Here is a 21243-nt window from a genome sequence, read left to right as displayed (position 1 = left end):
AGGTCTTTGCTACGGGCTACTCAGCTTATGCCAGAGGAGCACTGATCTAGACATTCCCAGGTACCCATTTCATATCTGAAGACACTGACATAGACATTTATGGCAGGTATGTGTTTCTTAAAGGTCAGTTGAATGGAATACAGATACTACTGGGTTTCCGTTTATGCAACGAATGTAGAACAGGCCCCCTTCTGCCAGACACTGACTGACCTATTATCGCACTGGTGTGACACTTAGCTTCTGGGAGTGGATTTTAATGCAGTTCTGGAAATGACACTAGATAGATCATTCCCGCCGCTTGCACAGACACCTGCAACAATGAACGGCAGGCTTCGGGGGGAATGGCTGCATAGCTGGGGACTAACGGATATATGGAGGGCCCCCCACCCACAGGCGCGTAGATACTCACATTATTCGCATCCCCACAGTCTACATGTCCGCCTTGATTGCTTTCTTGCAAGTGCTTCGCTACTTCCGCAACGCACCAAGGCAGAGTATCTAAGCAGGACACATTTGGACCATAATCCACATATGTTGACACTGCAGGGTGAGGTGGGTGGTACCATTACTCGCCTGTGCCGACTACAGCCCTTGGCACTGGAAGAACCCCCATTTCGAGAGGCAGTGCATACGGCGTTAGAGATGTATTACAAACAGAATACAGGATCCGTTACTGATGTGGGTTTCCTGTGGGATGCAGCAAGGCAGTGGTGAGAGGGCCCAGCATGGGGCTGAGCTAGAACATTAGGAGACAGCTAGATGTAGAGGTAAGGAGTATTGAGGACAAGTTGACACAGATGAAAGCTGACCTAGGGCGAGGGGTTGGTGCACAACACGACATCAACGCGCAGCGAGCTAAACACACTGAGGTGATGGAACACCTGCGCTGCTTGAATTATGCATTACATGCAGCACGCACACATGCATCAGGGGATAGAGTGGGTAGGTTGCTGGCACGCATTATCCGACAGGAAGTCCTGCAGACCCCTATGCTGAGAAACAGGACTGCGGAGGGTACAGTACTCACTACACAATATGGCAAACATGGTGCATTCACTGGACATTACACCAGCATTTACCAGTCACAAACTTGTGCTACATAGCTGCATTTCTCGCCCCTTTACCCCTATGGCAGATCAAGGCAGACCAACGCGACGAGTTGAGCGAACAGCTCACACTAGCAGAAGTGCAGGCACCCATCGGCTCGTTGGCCACTGGCAGGGCTCCGGGTCAGACGAGTACCCGGTTGAATAGTATAAGGCCTATCCACTGTTTTTGGAGCGCGCCTTCTTGCAATGTAGCAGAATACACTGGAGTCGGGCGTCATCCTGGGCACACTTGGCGAGTCCCAACTGGTGTCCCTGCCCAAGCTGCACAGGAATACGGAACTCCTGGGGTCTTATCGCCCACCTGCACTACTCAATACAGATTATAATATACTTGCTAAAATGCTGGCAAGCAGGTTGGCCCCACTGGTACCACATTTGGTGCATGCGGACCACAATGGCTTTGTTCCCGCGCGCAGTACATCGTTAAATCTGCGCCTATTCTTTCGCGGGGCACTTTATTCAGGGATTGACTGGCCGCAGGCTGGATGCCTGGTGTTGGACCTTGTAAAGGCCTTTGACACCCCGGAGTGGGAGTTCCTGGTTGCTGCACTGCGTCGCTATGATCTGAGTAATACCTTTCTGAACCTGGTTAAGTTATTATATACGCGTCTCACAGCAAGGGTCAAAATGGGTCTATGTGTTTTGTGGTGTGTCCCCGTGGTACCAGGTACGAGACAGGGCTGTCCGCTCTCCCTCTTGTTATTCGCGCTTGGTATCGAATCACTAGCGGAGGCACTTCGTTCAACCAAGCTGACTGGGGTACACCACTTGGAGACGGTATACATGCTGTCTCCTTGTATGCTGATGACCTATGTGGGGCAAGTACATCGAGCGATTGAGACCGGCTCCTCGAGTTCGTTTCAGTGTCAGGTTTAAAGGTCAACTGGGAGAAATCATGCCTAAATCCTTTCGCAGAATCTACCCCTGATCCATACCTGGTCATCAATGGCAAGGGAGTCCACTGGCAGACCAAAGCTTTTCGGTATCTGGGGGTCCTGATTCATATGGACTCGCAGGACCACCTAGAGGGGAACCTGACCTGAGTTGTTACAGCGCTACAAGCGCAGATGTCATTCTGGTCTACCCTGCCGCTGGCAGTCATGGGTAGAATTGCGCTGCTAAAAATGGTAGCGCTGCCCCGCCTTCTTTATTACTTCACAAATCTGCCATTGCACTTCAAACCACTGTTCTCTAAAACCTTGGAGTCTGACATGTGGCCCTTCATATTGCATGTGACACGAAGCAGAGTGTCACTAGCTAGAATATGGTCTCTCACTACCCCACATGGAAAAGTATTACTTGGCTGCGCATCTTCAATGGGTGGCGTGCTGGATTGCTGCACGCCAGCTGATGGACACAGCGACGAAGGACCCTGAGCTCACTCATGCCCAGGTTGTGCCCCTGTTTCACCGGGGACAGACAGGTGGTGTGGCTACACAGCTCCTGTTACGAATGGCGTATCAATGTTATCAGCGCAGTATTTACATCACACGCCATATCACGCTGTACGCGCCATCCCCTCCAATACTGGGAACCCCCAGGGGCTCCGGGCAATAGCCAGCGCAGAACTCACACACTAGGAAGATGCTAGGATGCAGACGCTGACTGATCTATATGCTGATGGGCTGCTCCTTCCCTTCGTAGATATGGCTGAAGCCACGGACTTGCCACAGGGCCTGTTGCATGTCGCCTTGGTGCATTCACTTAATGCACTATGGGGTGATATCACGCAGGAACCTGATTCCTACTTAACTATACAACATCTGCATGAGCTAGGAACAGGCCGGCACTTAACAAAGTGATTTGCGGAGTCTCTCCGCACACACACGGCGCCACAACTGTTGTCCCTACGAGCTCGATTGGACACAGACATGCAGCAGCCTGCCACAGACAGGGACTTGGAAAGTATCTTAGAGAGCCCGGTACGCATACCTCAGAACGTCTGATTCCTACTCATCCCGTATTATATCGTTCACAGTGCCTATTTGACACCAGAGCATATTAATAGGTATTTTGGCAAAACGGATGCCAAGTGCGCGAGGTGTGAAGAGGTGGTGGCAGACCTAAAGCATATGCTGTGATTTGTGCTACTATTCATGTGTACTGGGGTGTGGTCACTAGCTGCTTAGCTTGGTGTACTTAGCGGGTGTTAGACTGGACGTGGGAGCAGTGTGTCTTGGATTGTACTCTAGATACAAGAGACACAAGGTGACCTCCAGGTACATAGATCTGGGACTCATAGTGGGCAAACGGCTGCTCACGCGCCGTTGGAAGTCTCCTACCCCCCCTGACAACAGAAGCCTGATATTTATTTATTTATTTATTTTACGGATTTGTAGAGCGCATGGCTGCCGTAAGCGTCCCAGCGCTGGTGACAGAGAACCAGAAGCAGAAGGAGCATTAAGGGAACAGCCATGTCTTGAGTGCCCTACGGAATGGGAGAAGGTTGGGCTGGGCTCTGATGTCTGGGGGCAATGTGTTCCACAGTTTGGAGGCATTGTATGCAAACAGTCGACCACCGGAGCGGGCTTTTTTGATTCTAGGGACAGATGCCAAGTTGCATTTTGAAGATCGTAGCGTTCTTTTGGTGGTGTAGGGTGTGATAAGGTTTTGTAAGATAGGTGGAGCCTTACCATGCAGGATTTTATGTGTTGTGCACAGCGCCTTAAATTGTATTCTCTCCTGAATAAGTTGGGCACAGGTGGAAAGCGTGGCTCTTCACCGGGAAGATGCTAGAGGACTGCGCAAACAACCTGTAGTAGCGGTCTCGATACTCTCAGACTTTCGTTAGTTTGGCGCAGCCATCAGCAGTTGCCACTGGGTATGCCCAAGAGTGTCAACAGGCAAGATAGTGGAGAGGATCGATAGGATAGGGTGCACAGTGTGGTGTTCAGCACTGCGCTCAATCACTCCATACAGGACCACAAATGTCTTCTCTGTTCCCCCTTCCCAGCCTATAATTGGACCCCAAGCACCAGGGTTGTATCATCTAAACTATAGGTTATTATAAATGGATGGAAATGGGAAACTGGGTACCCACGATGTACTGTTGTAATGACATGTTAGGTCCGGTACGGAGGCAAGGTGGGGGTTGCGGGTGAGACACATGCGGAAATGTGTAATGCTGCTGAAAATGTGCTAGTTGTAGGATGTAATGTTACATTTTATGATGTTGAATTAGCAAGTTTTAAGGACTACAAATATGCTATGATGCTTAATCAGTCCATGTAACAGGCAGACTATAACAGTTGTAACTGACTAGAGTTTAATTGCCAATAATGATCTGTTTCTGTAACGCTCTGATCTGAACTGTATTGCTCACAAAGATCAAATGATGCATTGTACACTGCATATATGTGGAACATAATACAAAGTTAAACAAAAAAAATTTACAAAATACTACATAAAGATAATAATATCAAGGAGAGAGAAATATATACAAGACAATTTCCATTCTAATATGATAAATTGTTCCTCAAATGTAACAAACTCTATGCGTCAATGCATTTCAGTGGATTGCAAAGTATGGAACCACCTTCTTCAGGACAACAATGATATTCCCCTCCTAAGAATATTGTTATCCAACATATCCGGTGAGGAGCACTCAGATTTACAAGAATCATAGAGGTTCACTCAACTTGACCAACTTGACATGTGCAGGCAGCAGGATATAAAACCCTTTCTTTGTGTTAACGGCTGTTACTCCAACAATTCAAGTTTTTCCTAGTTTTTCAAGTAGTACCGAGGAAGCGCTTTTGGTGTCCCTTGTGCATCATAAGGGAGCACAATCTGAACCCTCCACCAATTTCCGCCAATGTGGATACAATCAATCTCCTTTATCGACCGTCAATGAATATTTAAGCTAAAAGGCTTTCCTTCTTTTATTTATGCTGGGAAGGAAGCTATAATATAATATCATGTCCCAGTCTCTGGAGGAAAAAAGTATCTCAGTTCCCTCAGTAGTTCAAACACCTGTGCTCGGCAGCTTGTCTGGAGCGAATCCCTTATCAACCAGTAGGCCATTCCACTATGTGCCATTCTGGAAGTGCTCATTGATGATGGAGTGCCTGAAGATGTATGTGTCATGCACACTACTGAGGTGTTTGGCCAACACGTTGGTGACATGCCCCGATGGTCCACGATGACCTGGACATTCATCGAGTACTTTTTGTTTCCGGTTCCTGTATGGATGGGATGTTGCTGCAGGGGGGACCAGTTGAACATGTGTGCAATTCATGGCACCCTGTACATGTGTGAAACTGGCGATGGCATAGAAGCCTTGCTTTATCTCCAGCTGTAGTTATTGTGTGTTGAGGAAGTGGAGGTACTGTGGTGTTGCCATCCAAGACAGAGATTAGGAAAGCCAAGAAAGATGGCCAACCCAACCCAGTATGGGAATTAATCGTGCTCAGTGACTCTAAGGATTGCATACTGGTTTGCTTGCACTATTTACTGGCGATCCTGGCTGTCCAACATACCTATTTAAGAGCGCCTTTTTCTCATTTCCCCATAGATTGTTATAGGACACTTGCGACGCTTTATTGACAAGTTACCGCTTTGCCGGGTTGGAAGTATCACCGGCATTACGATTACGCCACACTGCGGACCCACCTTACAGTCATTTGACTTCTCCTCATCCAGGATACTGAAATAGATCTTGCACTCGTGCCCTACCGGGTTGGAATTAACACCGGCTTAGGGACTTCACTGAGTCCTGGTAAATCCATTCAGCCCTGAAGAGTCGGGGGACCATTTTACCCTGACGAAACCTGTGTCGGCTGGCTGCGTTGTCCAGCAGAATAAAGAAATGTAGACATCGACGAAGAATACTGTACAATTTGCTTTTGAATTACACTTGTAATGCTTGTTTAATATTGTATGTGTGCACTGGATGTAGATATATTTATGAAGAAGTAACCTGCCACAAAAATTTAAATCAAATCAGGCTCTTTGTCCCATACCATTGTCCAGTACAGTGTTTCACGTTTGTTGCATAATCCATTGCTAACATTCTCCAACTTCTTCATATTCAGAGATTTGGCTATGGGGGCGAACGTTCTCTTTTCTGGCCTCTCTATGCTAGAACCTTTTTTGGCTTCAGCCCAATCATTTCCTTTACGTAGAGAGCTGAAAAACATATTTTATGTGTACTTTTGTTTAATTATTTGTAGCTTGGAATGCGTCAGGCAAGTGTCAGCACACTTTACAAATTCCAATTAGTCACTCCAACTTAATAATAGCGTTTCTTTTTTTTAATGAAATGCAAATATTCAAGAAGAACATTATATACTTGATGAATACACATTATTTGGTGTCTCCCCTACGGATTGGCCTGACTGTTTGGATAACAAGATCAACAATAAGAAATTCTACCGTTGTAAAAATAAAATGTATGCATGCCTAAATTTGATGCAAATGTTCTCTATAAAGTGAAGGTGTTGCTATCTCATTCCATCCTGGAAAACGTTATCACTCCTACTTTGACTGGAGCAAATTTTCATGCATTACAAACAAGAGGAATGTTAGTAGCAATACATGTACAAATTGGTGGATGTTCACTGAGAATGACCAACAGGGTGCCAGTCCAAGTCAGTGCGTTTACAAATCTGTAAAAGCCACCACATTATTGAATTATCGGTGCTTGCATTTGTACTTTGCGATTGTAAAATGTAAACAATCTTGCAAATGCATCTTAAAGTCTTTAGGCAGGTAATTTCAAATTAGGTGTACCAAATATTTTGCTACTCATCACAGAATCTGGCTTGTTGTACCTATACTCGACTTTAGTCCTTTTAAAGGCAGGAAGTGTGCATTGTAGGGGACCACCTCCCTATTCTATTGTTGTCTAAGAGAAGTGGTTTGCACATGCTCACCACAGAAGGGTAAATGTTCAAAGGCAAGCATGAAGCAGATCTATGATTTACACAACGTTCCACTTGGTGGAAATTCTGAAAGGGTAAATGTAATGCATGGCAATGCTACTAGAAGTCTAGAAATGATGTAGGTTTCCAGGAGTACTCCATTAAGTCTTTAGCGAACCGCTAAATGTTGGAACCCTGGTCCAAATTTAAAGATAGTTTAAGCAAAAGCCTTCGTGGAACGTGTCCTGAGATTTAAGCAGAATACCGCATCAAGCTTTTGAATTGATAGGTGAATTTTGAGAATAAAAATGATAAAAGTAATAATTATTCAACAAAATATTCTACTTGTTAAAAATCAGCAAATTACGTTGAAATCAATAAATATGCAAAAAACGCTGCAACCGCGGAATCACATAATTTTAGTTGCCTTCATTATAGTACAAATACTTTGTCTGTATTATGATAACTGGAATACTGGGTGGTATGATTCAGGGTCTCTGAGTTGCAGGATGTTCATTTTGGTACGCAGTGCCACAGTTTTTCTTCCCCAAGTAGTGTAGTCTTGGACATTTATTGCACTGTATTAAATATAGAACTTTTGCCTATCTAAGATTGAATGACATTTGTATATGCACTCATTGGCTGTGAGATGCTCCATAATTGGAACCTGCAGATGAACCCATTTTCAGTGGTTTTCTTTGCAGGGGTGTCTCGTGTTGTCCCCTCGCATGAAGCATTGACTTTTTATCAGCTTTGTCAGATTTCGCTGTTGTCTTTATGACATTAGCCAACTACACAATACTTTTTCTAGAACTCCAGCACGTAATGAGGCAGTCGTCAATCTGTCATCCCAGTATATGAATAGTTATTGAGATTTTATCAGATTCTTTGGGTATTTGATCGGCAAAGCTTATTATATCTTACACTTGGGGTAAGGAGCAGAGAGCTGTGAGGAAAGCTAAGCAGGTTTTTGGTTGCAATGCTGATGTCAATTCTTAAAACTTTGTCGACCAGGGCCTTGTCTGTTTGTGGAGTTGTAGACATCATTGAGTGTTGGATGTCCCAACCTAGGAATAAAGAGTTCTAGAAAAAAAAAACCTGCACCATGTTACATAAAATATCTTTTTCTACAGAAGCAAATGTGTTTTTTTTTAGCTATTTCAATGTGTTTTTCATGCCTGCATCTTTTTCTTTTGCTCCTGATTTGCGGTAAAAACTGTAAATTAGTTGATCACAAATCGTTGCATACTTTCTGACGGTTTTGCTGGTGCTCTGAAAGAGCATGTTCAGGATCAGGAGTTAGCCGCCAGCAGTCAGACATTCTGTTCAAAACTCCACTCATACCGTACCAAAGCCATCCTCTGGTAAGGCAACCATAACATAGACTTCTCAGCATCTTCTAGTTCGGTTCTCCATAGGGCGATAAGGAAAGATTGTCTGTTTCGCTCTGTCCCCATGTGCAAAGTCTCTCCTTCCATTGCATTTACCAATTCATTCCCCGGTGGCAAATATAGGCAGTCTTACTGTACATACAGAAGTTGTTTGAAGCCCCTAACGGTCCTGCCCTGCAGTTTGAGGTAAGCATGGAAGTTTACAATCTCAGGGTCATATTATCAAGGGGGTTTATCTCCGCTTTTTTGGCTTTAAAAGCCAAGAAAGCGGAGATAAAATTATCTCCCTATTACCTATCTGTCGCTAACACCAGTTAGCGGCAGCTAGTAGGAGATAGCGACCATCTTGGGCCCCGCTTTGCATGTCAGTGATATTTATCACTAATCACATGCAAAGTGGGCGTGTCAAGATGTTAGTGACTGGAAACAGTCGCTAACATCGCTATCTCCTATTACCAACTTTTGGAGATATTCGCGCTAAGCGCGAATATCTCCAAAAGCTAAGACCTGCCCCTAAGCAGTTCTTAGCCATGTTATCCAATGGTAGGTGGATAACATGGCTAAGAGCATTAGCTCGGTAATGCATGAATATCGCTGACTTTTCAGCGATATTCATGCATTTCAGCCGATTTTTATCGCTTAGGAGGTAAACCTTGATAATAGCAAGGTTCCCAAGCGATAAAAATTGCCGCAGCTCGGCGATAAGAATATCGCCGCTAAACCAGAATAGCGATAATTATCGCTAGTTGTTGGTAATATGCCCCTCAGTAACTTAGATCGAGTTCCACCCATACTAGAATCCATTTGTTGGCCTTATTGTTTCAACGAGTTGCTTCGTCACAGTTGTTGCGCTCATTACCTTTATATGGACCAACCACTTTGCTGTTCCATTTGTGATCACCTTACCATACCAGAATATGCTACTGTTCTCAGGAGACTCTCGGAATCAGACACCTAATGCACAGTTTGTAAGTAGATAATGATCTGTAGATGGTAAACCGTCTTTACCAGTGCCTTTCTACTACTCCAGATCCAAGGAACGCACTGATGGTGTACCAGAGGGTTCAATATTGTCCCTCTTTTGTTTTATATATGTGTATATATATGAGCCTATTGGAAAAGCTCCATCGTGCTGCTGGAGCACAGTTCTGAGCCTGAGATATGACTCTACAATCTAGCCATCAGACTGTTTATCACTCCTGTCGGATTGGATTGCCCGCTAATTCTATGAAGCTCAATCTTACAAAAACGGAACTATTACTATGCTCTTAACCCCTCAAACACCATCATCTGAGGTGCTTCTGTATGGCCCCAAGTAATGGTCTTTCCAATAGCCCTTGCCACTTCAGTATATATTACGTTGGCATTTATTTGGATTCCAAATTGTCCCTGAACACTCGAGTGGCAAAAGTTATGAAAACTTGCTTTCCCCTTTCAATACCTTAAAAACCATTTCCCAGGAACTTTAATCGATGCTCTAGTCCAGTCAAGACAGACAATTGCAATTTATTATATTTGGTATCCCGACAGAAATCCCTGCAATGCTTTCAGTTGGTATCGAATGCAGTTGACCTCCTGCTCACAGGCCTGGCCAGTCTTAAACACTTGACATGCCCAAACATCCTGCCCATATTGAACCATCAACATTAGCCAATGATCTCTAGCATTGTTATCAATGAAGCCACAAACATTGTCAACGGAGTAATCCACTTGAAAGTTACTGTGTTTATGGTCAGAAAATTCACATGTGTTAACTAGGAAAACCCCTACATTCCACACATCACTACTTTCTTTCTCTCACAAAAACTCACAGTTTGATCTATGGTAGTATAACCATGTCCACTGGGTGTGCGTGAAAACTTCTCCTTTATTCCGGTACAGCGAGTTGTTCCTTTCTAAGTTCTATGGGGCTTATTTACAAGCCCCTTGCGCCACTTTTTCGTTACTTTTAACATGGGAAAAGTGACGCAAAAGTGGCGCAAGGGGCTTGTAAATAAGCCCCTAAGTTCAGAAAGTCTCTCAAAACCTAGTTATTCAAAAATCTCTTTGTCTCTTATTGAATTTTAACAGGACCAGCAAAGTGATTTAGTGATGGAAATAGCAGAGGTCTGATGAAAATGTTTGAGTAACTTTCATATCTGTTCTCATCAAGAACATATGATCCATTCACCAGAGGTAGTGGGCAATGGTTGTGCTCACCTCTTCCAGATGTCCTCTGCCATTCCAGCCATAACTCAAGAGGCAAATCTTATTGCCATGAATGGGCAGCTGCAGTTCTCATCATCTGTAACAAATATTCACCAATAAATGACTGATTGGGTATAAATATAAATCTCATAATGCTAGTGGTGCACTGCCAATTTTGCAATCATCCATCGCAGTGGTCCTTTTCTGGTTTAAGATTGGAAAGGTGTCACATCTTTTCTTTGAGGAATATTAGATTCAGTAAGCTACAATGATATTCTTTATTGGGAGTCTGTTAGATGATCTCAGTACCGTGATTAACACATGAGTTTTCATAGGTGTTTCTTGGCATGGACTTTATGATCTATTAAAATTGCAGGCTACATCAATCAAATCCCCCAGAATTAATAAATGTATATTGAAAATTATATGAGTATAAACCACATGCCTTTGCCAGATATTCCAAAGGGAGCACTATGTGAGAGACCAAAAATGCATTACGTCTTAAGATGAATCTATTCCGACAACGTTTTGGACCATAAAAGATACACACCAGTAGGGCAACACTTAAGGGGAACGTTCATTGTGAGGCCTCTATTTTAAATGATGTCTAACAGCATGCAGCATGCAGGATGAGCACTTCTGGATTCCAAAATACTTTAAGTAACGCAACCCTAAATATCGTCGCATAAGCTTTTGGTATCACCATGGGATTTATGAGCACTGTAACATTTTTACTCTGGAAGCTCTTTAATACTTTACACAACTTTTATGTGTCAATCCAGTAACATATAACAATTAAGTTATTGTATCGTGGCTATAGAGAAACTGATTTCTGATACAGTGCTAACGATTCAATAGGAGGAATTTTGAATTTAGTATGACTAATATTTTACCCTCCCTTAATGTGGTACTCTACAACATCATAAACACAGCTACATTCAACACCTCTCTCTCCATTGCATTATATATCTATCATGTGGGAAATACAAGCAGCCCTATATGAAGCTGTAGAGTCCTTTAATTGGATCAATTTAAGAGTTAACAACAGTTATTTCAAAATGCAAGTACACGTTCCAGTCGTTTGATGCAGTTTTTGGATTCATGTAAACAATAATTATTACTTAGAGCGGTTCACACTTGAGGAATGGGTCTGTGCTGTATCAAAAGCTAATATCCTAAAACAGCATTATATTCATTTACTTGGTACTCCAAAATATATCACTGTGTATCATATATAAAATAACTTATTTTGGACTGACATAGCAAAAAAGGTGTTAATATCTTAGGATACAGTTAGTTAAGAGAGTTGAAGTCTTCAGACACAGATGAATGTCAAATATATGTTGTTTCTGTAGGGCCACCAGAGAAACACTTTGCTATAAAGCAATACAGAGTATACTATTTAAAGAATAAAAGTATATTAAAATACATACTACAATATATGTAGCCTTCCACCATAGGATTCTCAAACAAAGCTGAAAAATTCATACATATATTGTACAATCTGATCTGATTGTGCAGTAGGTTTATCATAGTTCAGTTTAAAATTTCCCCTGAAAAAATGTCCACTCTCTCTAACTTTCTTTGCACTCCTTTCCCTTAGTCCTCCATTTACTGGCCAGGACCCAATCAAGATTTATAACATGGTGATGAGAGGGATTGAGAAGGTAGATTTCCCACATCGGATTACGCGGCGTCCCGAGGATCTGATCCGGAGACTCTGCAGGTGAGGGCTTCTTATGTCCTTAAAGTAATTACTAGCTGAAAGGAAAGATTTGGTAAATAAAAAAAGGATATTTCAGAGGTTCTTGTGCAGAATAAAGGGTGGGGAAGGTGCTTTCCTACACTTTTTCTGTGAATCTCAATTGTGTTCAAATTCAAGCTGATAAATTAAGTTCAACAAAAACAGAGGGAAATTATAGATATCTTTCATAGCCAACTCTCAATTCATGATGCAAGATAATAAGGCATGCTCTGCAGGGATTGTTAATTCTAACCTTGCTCTGTTCAAATTCAAATATTCCATTTGTTTTAAATGCATTAGTGTATCATACATAGCAATGTGTGGTATGCAGGAGCCAATACTCAAAGTGTAAAATTCATCTTTATGTAATTACCAGCTAAAGATTGAAAATATGAAGGGGATCCAGAGTACTCTTATTCACACTAGACTAATAAGGCTTAAAATGTGTCTTATTAAGCTGTAGTGATGGCAAATAACTAGAGCGCATTCCTTGTGCCCTTTAAACTTCCTTTACTGCCTTTACAGCTATATTTTTGGGGAAAATGGAGAAACATATTTTTTTTAATTCTGATTACCTACACTGCCACTGGTTGTCCAATGTCTAATGACTGAGTACATTCCACACATATCTTCAAGTTCATCAACACTAGTCCATGAGAAATCTCTTACCAGTCACAACATGCACCCTGACTGAGTTAATTTGTGAGTTACTTGGAATGAGAAATACCATCTTATTCTTAACCTCACTCTATCAAAGACACAGATACAAATGCTCATGTAGGCATACTTACAGCCCAGTGGAAACTTACAGAGCATCCAAAGATAGTGTGACTCTTACAGACAATACATTTCTAAATATTAATATACAACAAACCTAGGTGATGATCACTTCTAAGCTGTCATCTCCTCTTCCTATTCTAACCTCTATTTTTGCACATGAAATCATAAATTAATAATACAATTCAAATTGTTATAGTCTATTTAAATGTGAGGGTCGCAGGTGCTATACTGATTAATGTAACTTACATCACACAGATGTGGACGAATAAGTTAGAAGTTAGTGCCCAGTTAAAAAACAAATCAACCATATATGCGATGTTCATAAAAGGTAGCTTTGTTATAGTCCTCTACTGAACATATCCTTATTTTTCTGTACATTTTTTTTTATTTTAAACAGATTTTATTTGTCAAAACATCACATATGACGCAGAGCTTTGTGACCCAGAGGCAGCTGCAAGAAAATTGAATTTGACCATTTTCATAAATATTCAGGAGAAGATGAAAAGCGATACAAATAAAATCAGAACCTCAAAACTGTAACCCCCCCAGCGCACTGTTGTCTATTCCAGAGCAACACATCACATCATAAACCATCATTGTACAATGTAAGATATCATCACCTACGAGGCAACTGTCCTGCTGATGAGCTGTAGGAAAGGGCATAAGCATAAGCAGAAAATAAAGGAAAGTAACAGTGAAAGGTGTGGAGATCACACTGGGTCTCGCCTCCGGTCCCCCTGTGGTGGCTCAAGCTCCAGACCTTGATAGTCAGCCCAACACTTCCAGATCTTAAAGTGCTTTCGGGGACACCCCCTGGCCACAAAAATTGGGATCTCCAGACTCATACAAAAATCTAGACCATTTTTTCAGGCAGAGACAGAGGGAGCCACTGCTGCCTTCCAAGCCCTAGCGATGCCCCTTTTTGCCAGGGTAAAACCCAGAAGCATAAGATGGTGCTTGTAAATATTTCCCCTGATCCCTTCCATAACATGTAGGAGGACCAGCTTCAGTGAACTGGGAAGCTCCCGACCCAGCACTTCAGAGAGACAGGCCAGCACCCCCTCCAGAATCTTGCTAATGCAGAGCAAAGCCAAACCATGTGCAACAGGGTCCTGTCCTCGTGTTCGCACCGGAGACACACCGGGGAGGCCACCAAACCCGCCCTCCAGAGCCTGACCCTGGTATAATATACCCAATGTAGGTACTTGAATTGGATAAGTTGTAGGAACATCGTGATGGCCGCTCCTCACCGAGATTTCAAAGCCTCCGCCCAGTCTTCCTCCTCCATCTGACCCACATCGCCCTCCCAGGTCTCCCTTAAATGCTGCAGTGAAGGGGAACAATGTGTAACCAGGGACTGGTAGATTGGAGAGATCTTGTGATCATGGAGGGGCCCCATAAATACCTTGGCCTCCACCGCCAGCAACTCCAATCCCTCCAAGCTAGGGGAAATAGCATGCCGGAACTGTAAGAACTTAAAAAATCGGGTTTTTGGCATCTGAAAGTCTTTCTGAATATCTTGGAAGGATTTCAAAACCGGAACCCACATGATGTTGCCCAATGTGGAGATCCCAATATTGTGCCAGTCGCGGAACCCAGACAGAGCTACCAAGTGTAGCAAGCGACCGATATGTCAAAGAGTGGTCTCCCGGATCAGTCTGTTCCACCAACCCATCCTCCATAGTGCCTGCCTCCAAATCTGAAAGACAATCTGCGTGGCAGACGGTAGGGAGCGTATCAATGGGGCAGAGTGGAAAATCATATGTAGGGTGTGGTCTCCCATGCACCGTTGCTCGACGGCGTAAGCCGGGTCTGTCCTGTCCTCATGCTACCACTCGTTAAGGACGAGCAGGTGCGAGGCCATATAATAAGACAAGATGTCTGAGGTCGCCAATCCCCCGCAATATGTAGACTGAAAAAAAGTCCGTAGTGCCACCCTTGCAGCTCCACTATCCCAGAGGATCTGGCCCAGTGCTGCACTAACCTGACAGAACCACCTAGGGGGAATCGAGTATGGATGATTCTGTGGTTGGTACAGTAGGCGTGGGAGCGAAACCATCTTAAAAATGGCTGACCCGCCATAGATAGACAAGGGCATAGGAGACCAGGTCTTGATGTCTTCCCGCACACAATCCCATATGGATGCCCAGGTCCGATCCCAAGCCGTGGTGGGAGAATCAGACAGGAATACTCCCAGATATTTCAAACCCCCATGAACCACCTGCACCGGCGACGCCCATAGGGTAGAATTCTAAGGGTTAATGTAAAAGCCAGAGGTTTCCCCAAAGGTCTGCATTATGCGCAGCAGCCGGGGTCCCATCCTATCCAAATTAGTGAGGAAGAACAGCACATCGTTGGCATATAATGCTATACGCGCAGACAATCTTTGTGCCCATTCGAGACCGGTCACTTGAGCATCAATCCGCACCCAGGTGGCTAGGGGCCCCATTGCCAGCGTGAACAAATAGGGAGACAGCGGACACCCCTGCCTGATACCCCGCCCAATAGAGAATGTAGAGGAGACAGAGCCCACCACTCGCACCAACGCCGTTAAGTCCGTATACAACAGGATTAAATACAACAAAAAACAAGGTCCTAAGTTCAACCTACGCAAAAGTGCAAATAGATATACCCAGCTTAAAGAGTCGAATGCCCTGTCATTATCCCCCAGCAGGAGCGCCGCCTGTTCCCCCAATCCCTGGACAGTCGCAACTGCAACATGCACCCACCGAATATTGTGGCGGGTCACCCGTTGGGGCATAAACCCAGCATGATCTGGATGTACTAGCAAGGCTATATGGGGTCGCAAATGATTTGCCAACGCCTTAGTCAAAATCTTGGCCCCAACGTTCAGAAGGGAAATAGGCTGATACGAGGCATGGTGCTCTGGAGGTCTGCCGGACTTGTGGAATACTACTACCTCCACATGTCTCCAATCACTATACAGGTTACCCTGTTCCCTGGCCTCCTCCAACACCCTGCGATAGTTGGGACGCAGCTTTAGGAAGTATTTCTTAAAGATTTCGCTCTGGAAACCATTTGGGCCCAGGGCTTTGCCAGGATTCAGATCCCCTAGGGCCGCCCCCAGTTCATCTTCAGTGAGCAGGCAATCCAATTCCATTTTTCTTTCTCCATTTCAACAGCTTTATTTGACAAATTAGTGATAAAAGCATTACAAAATGACATAAAATTGATTGAATAAAACAGCTGCCATAATGAAATGTGTAAGCTGGATAAAAGGGCTTGCACGCATATGTTATAAACATCACTAAAATCACATGAGCATATCACTGGATAAAAGGCATGCAAAAATAGGCTTTAACAATTTTTGATGTATGCACTTCTCATAGTAGTTGTTAAAATCATATTACAAAGAACATAATAAAAGCATTTAAAATATTTACAAATCACAACACAGTTTTTAGATAAATTTGACACTTGATACGGTCCACCTTCTGCGGTAATAGCTCGATTAGATCTAGTTATTCAATTTCTCTTTGATGACTAATGACCTATTCATCAAATGTCAACCTAAGATCTGCGACAAGGAGCAATTAGCTGGGTTTCATTGCATCATCATTAATCCTCACCTAAGCGTAGGCATACCCATGCCCACCCTAGAAATATTGCCATGGCTGAAGCAATCGGTGCTGAAGTGTCGGTTTACAAGATTCTTTCAGCTTCACTAGCCCTTCTTGTGCCCAGGAGATTACAAATTGGGAACAGCCAGACACGACGCAGAATAGCATATCCAGCACAAACAAAGGGAAGGTGAGCCAAGGATGCCTTGCTAGACTTGCAAACTGGACATACATCAGCAGTAGGCTTATTCCATCTAGCAGTGAATGCACTTACTGGCAGTGTGCCTTCCCTAAATTGGAAATAACGGGTGCATATTAGCAACAAATAGTGATATTTATCGCTAAATACGCTTAGCGCTTTTTTTATCGCTGTCTATCACTGGATATTAACGCAGAGTTAACATGCTATTAGCAACGTTTACCTCTAATGCGATAAAATATCTGGCGATAGCGGCTCAATGCGTGAATATCGCTGGAAATCCAGCGATATTCAGGCATTAAAGCTAATGGGGACTTAACCTGACTATCCACCTCCCATTGGATATACATGTTAAGTCATGGTCTGGGCAGGCGTAAGGTTCTGGCGATAATCGCGCTTAGCGTGACTCTTTTTATTGCTTCGCCTGCCTTGCTAATAGGCGATAGCTGTGTTAGCGACTGCTTTCAGTCGCTAACAGGTTGGATACGCCCACTTTGCATGTCATTAGCGATAAATATCGCTGACGTGCAAAGTGGGCCCCAAACCGGTCGCTGTCACCTAAAAGCTGTTGCTAACTGCTGTTAGCGACAGCTTGCTAATAGGCCGATAAAATCATCGCTGCTTTAGCGGGTAAAAGTCATGCTAAAGCGGCGATAGTGCCCTTGCTAATATACCCCAAAATTTTCAATCTAGCAGTTTCGTAATGTGAGCCCAGAATGGTTCCAGCTTTGGGGTGACTTTATGTTCCAGGAAAAGGCAGGTTAGGGAATATAGCTCGCTCAGTCTAAGTTATACTGAGTCCATTCCCAGTATTTGTCCTTCAAGATCTCCTTTGAAGGGAAATTAGAATTTACAGAAAGTGTCTCTAACCCCCCATAACCATTTTATACGATGCGAGGTATCAGCCCTTACTAAGTCTAGGAAACCTGTGGTGTAGCCTGCGAGCTCCGGCTTAGTCCAGAGTCTCTGCCAATAAATCGAAGTTTGGCTATGGCTACTATGAGTTATCTACCAAGGTCATATAGTAACAGACACATTGGGGTACTTTGTGGAAGCCTAGTGATTTTCCTCAGGAACCTATTTTCTGATGAAGTAAGAGTAGATACATTTTCACATCCCCAAAGTTCGGAACCGAATAGGGCTGAGCTGATAACTTTCACATTATTAATTTCTAGGGCAGGGCTAATAGACTTAGTGTGTGAGGAGCTATGTTCCTTGTGTAACACCCCTGACAATTGCCTATGTTTAAGGGATGCTAGTTCAATCTGGTGGTCCCATTTCATGTTTTCCTGGAATTGGACCCCAGGTAGGAGAACTCCTTGACCTGTTCTAGTGGCCTGTTGTTCATTTAGATGCCCCCTTGTAGCCCCTATGCGAATTAAATGCCATCAATTTTGTCTTATACACATTGACCTCCAAGCCTGCAGTGAGCAGAACACCTCAAAAGGTTTTTAAGGCTTTCTGGAGTCCACTTGGGGTCTTGGATATAATCAACGTGTCGTCAGCAAACATTAGCATTGGTACTTTCTCACCTGCTGGTACTGGGGCATCTGAAGGGGTAGAACTCTTGTGGTCCACTTTTCTATTAATATATAATGAGAATAGCGTAGGGGCCATCATACAGCCTTGGCGTATGCCTCTCTCAACCGTAAACGATTCAGTAACTTCCCCCTGTCCACCCCATCTAATTTTTGCACTATTATCTTCATGTAATCTGATGATGAGAAACAATAGTACGGATGGCATCCCTAGATCTTGTAAGGTGGACCATAGTTTAGTGCGGGGGACAAGGTTGAATGCTGACTTAAGGTCTACGAAGGTGGCGTATAGGCTACCCCTGCCCAGTGTCACTATCATCCAATAGATCAAAACAAACCTAAATGCTTGATCAATGGTACTAATGAAAGCTCGGAACCCGGCTCGCAGTGAGGACAGAATCTTAAACTCCTCAATCCATTCTTGTACTCTATTGAGCACTAGCCTCCCCGTTATCTTTTGCGGACAGTCAGTTAGGCTGATTGGCCTATAATTCCCTGGGCAAGATTTGTCCCCTTTCTTAAAAAAACAAATCATTTCTGCTCCCTTCCAGGAGTCGGGGATTGGGGCTCTGTGGGCGTTAGCACTGGTCAACAACAGAATATAGCGACACCATCTATCCTTATCGTGTAAAAAAATGTCCCCAGATATGCCATCTGGCCCAGGTGCCTTTCCTGCCAATACTGAGTTCAGTGCTGTCTCTACCTCAGCTCTACTGAAGGTGTTATTCTTATATGGTGCTCTAATAATCTCTCTCCCTACTTCAATCCAATTCCACTCGTACTTCATCAGAGATCGCTTTAGGAGGGAGGTCGTCAAAAAATGACGAATGACTTCCGCTGATAGGCATTCCTTGGGGGCGTACAGTTCAACGTAATACTCAGCAATGCTTTCAGCAATAGCTGACACATCAGAAATAGGTGGCTCATACGACCCCACACCGCCTGGAAGAGCCTGACCTGGAAGACCCCTGTCATAGTTTACGCAACAGCTTTCTGGATTTATCTCCCCACTGATAGATCCTTCTACGGGTAGCCAGCCACACCTGACGAGCCTCATCTAGGAGAATATGCAAATATTCCTGCTGTGCCAGCAGCAACTGGAGGTGAACCTGTCTCCCCCGAACAATGGGTATTATTGCTTCCCACAGAGTAGCAGCCCCTCGGATCATGTCAACGTTAATTGCCAAGTACTGATCAATGGCATCCTCTAGCTGTTCCCTATAGACTTCCTTCTGGGGAGTCCAGGCCAAAAGGCACCACCGGAAAGGCCCATGGACCTTTCCGGCCCGTATAGTCAGGGCCCCCAGTGAATGATCTGAAAGTCCCAGTGGGAGAATGTCAGCCACCTCCACCCTGCTCTCGACCGCCGAGGGGAACAAATAAATAGTCAAGGTGGGAGAAGGAGTCATGTACCACTGAGAGATAAGTGTAGCCCTGCGTTGTACCAGATAACCTGTGTCAGGGGTTGACCCAGTCAAGACTTGTCACTAGGGAATAAAGTTTAGTAGGGTGACGGACCTCCAGCAGACCCCCCCGGCCTCCACCGATCCCTGGCCATATCCATCACATCATTCCAGTCACCACCAACAACACCCAGGTCCTCTGGCATGTCTGCCCACAAGGTCATAATTTTCTCCACCAGCCCCCAGTTGGGGGGCATATACGCTTGCCAAGACTAAGGTATCTCCACCCACCGTACCCTGCACAAACAGGTACCTACCCTGCATGTCCCCCACTATCTTGACATGTGAATAGGCAGATCTACGATGTATCAGAATAGACACCCCCCCCGGGGACCCCCTCATGAACCCTGAGTGCAAAACATGAACAAATCCAAAGTGCTGAAAACACAGCGCCTTCGTCCCCATGAGGTATGTCTCCTGCAACAACAAAACATCTGCGTAGGCGGGCTTAGCCTGCTTCAAAATAGCCCCACAATCGACCCATCCCACGCAGAGGCAGCAGATGACTGGGAGTGACGCCTTGACTTGGAGTGCCTGCCACCTCTCCCCCTCGGCTTGAGCTGATTCCGGGCAGTCTCGTTTGAGGAGGAGTGAGACTCCCTCCCCGGTGGCGAGTGGGGGCACAGCTGCCTTGTCTCATCACACCACAGAAACACTTCCTCCTGTGAATCAAAGAAGTGGGTGTGGGACCGGTATACCACACACAAGCTAGCTGGATAAGCAAGGCGTAGGGGAGTTTGAGCTCCCGGAGGCAGGCCTTGGCAGCCAGGAAAGACTGCTGCCCTTGCTGCACCTGTTTTGTGTAGTTCGGAAAAATCTAAATGCAGGAATTATCGAATAGCAACAGCTCCTTGCCACGGGCCTGCTGCAGGATAGCTTCCCGATCATGGTAGTTAAGAAGCTTGGCAAAAATTGGCCTTGGGCGGGCTCCCAGTGGGGGCTTCTGCATCAAGGCCCTATGTGCACGTTTCACCTCAAAACATTTAGATAAAACCCCAGGGGGAAGCCAGCCCTCTAGCCACTCCATGTTTCCACTCTCACAGCACTCCAGAAAGACAACAAAGCATACATTGTTGCACTGCGTTCTCCCGTCAGCATCCTCTACACGCGACGCTAGGCCCCATTGCGTGGTCTCAAGAGACGTTACCCTTTGCTCCAGTGTGGCGACCACATCCTCCACTCCTGAGATCCTTGTCCACATCTCCGTGATACGAGCAACCACATTCCGCAAATCCTGGCACAACAGCATTACATCGGAGCCGGCCACCCCAAGCTTGGGCTCCAGGGCATCACTGGACTGAGTAATGGTGGCCATGAGGGCGGCATTGTGCGGCACAGCACTCTGTGACCCCCCGGGCACCGCAGCGGAGGCCCCCTGCCCATAAATTTG

General features: G+C 44.7%; 1 protein-coding gene across 2 annotated transcripts in view; it reads left to right on the top strand.

Annotated features, from left to right (window-relative positions):
* The window catches only part of LOC144753369 (cGMP-dependent protein kinase 2-like), a 1794633-nt gene that overhangs the window by 1592556 nt on the left and 180834 nt on the right, over nt 1-21243 (top strand). For both annotated transcript variants that reach the window (XM_078641085.1, XM_078641086.1), the window contains one exon: nt 12152-12274. In XM_078641085.1, the coding sequence (XP_078497211.1) occupies nt 12152-12274 (123 nt within the window). The remainder of the gene's footprint in view (nt 1-12151; nt 12275-21243) is intronic.

The sequence above is a fragment of the Lissotriton helveticus genome, chromosome 5_1 (genome assembly GCF_964261635.1).
Source record: "Lissotriton helveticus chromosome 5_1, aLisHel1.1, whole genome shotgun sequence".
Lineage (NCBI taxonomy): Eukaryota > Metazoa > Chordata > Amphibia > Caudata > Salamandridae > Lissotriton > Lissotriton helveticus.
This window is presented reverse-complemented; position numbering and strand designations above follow the sequence as displayed.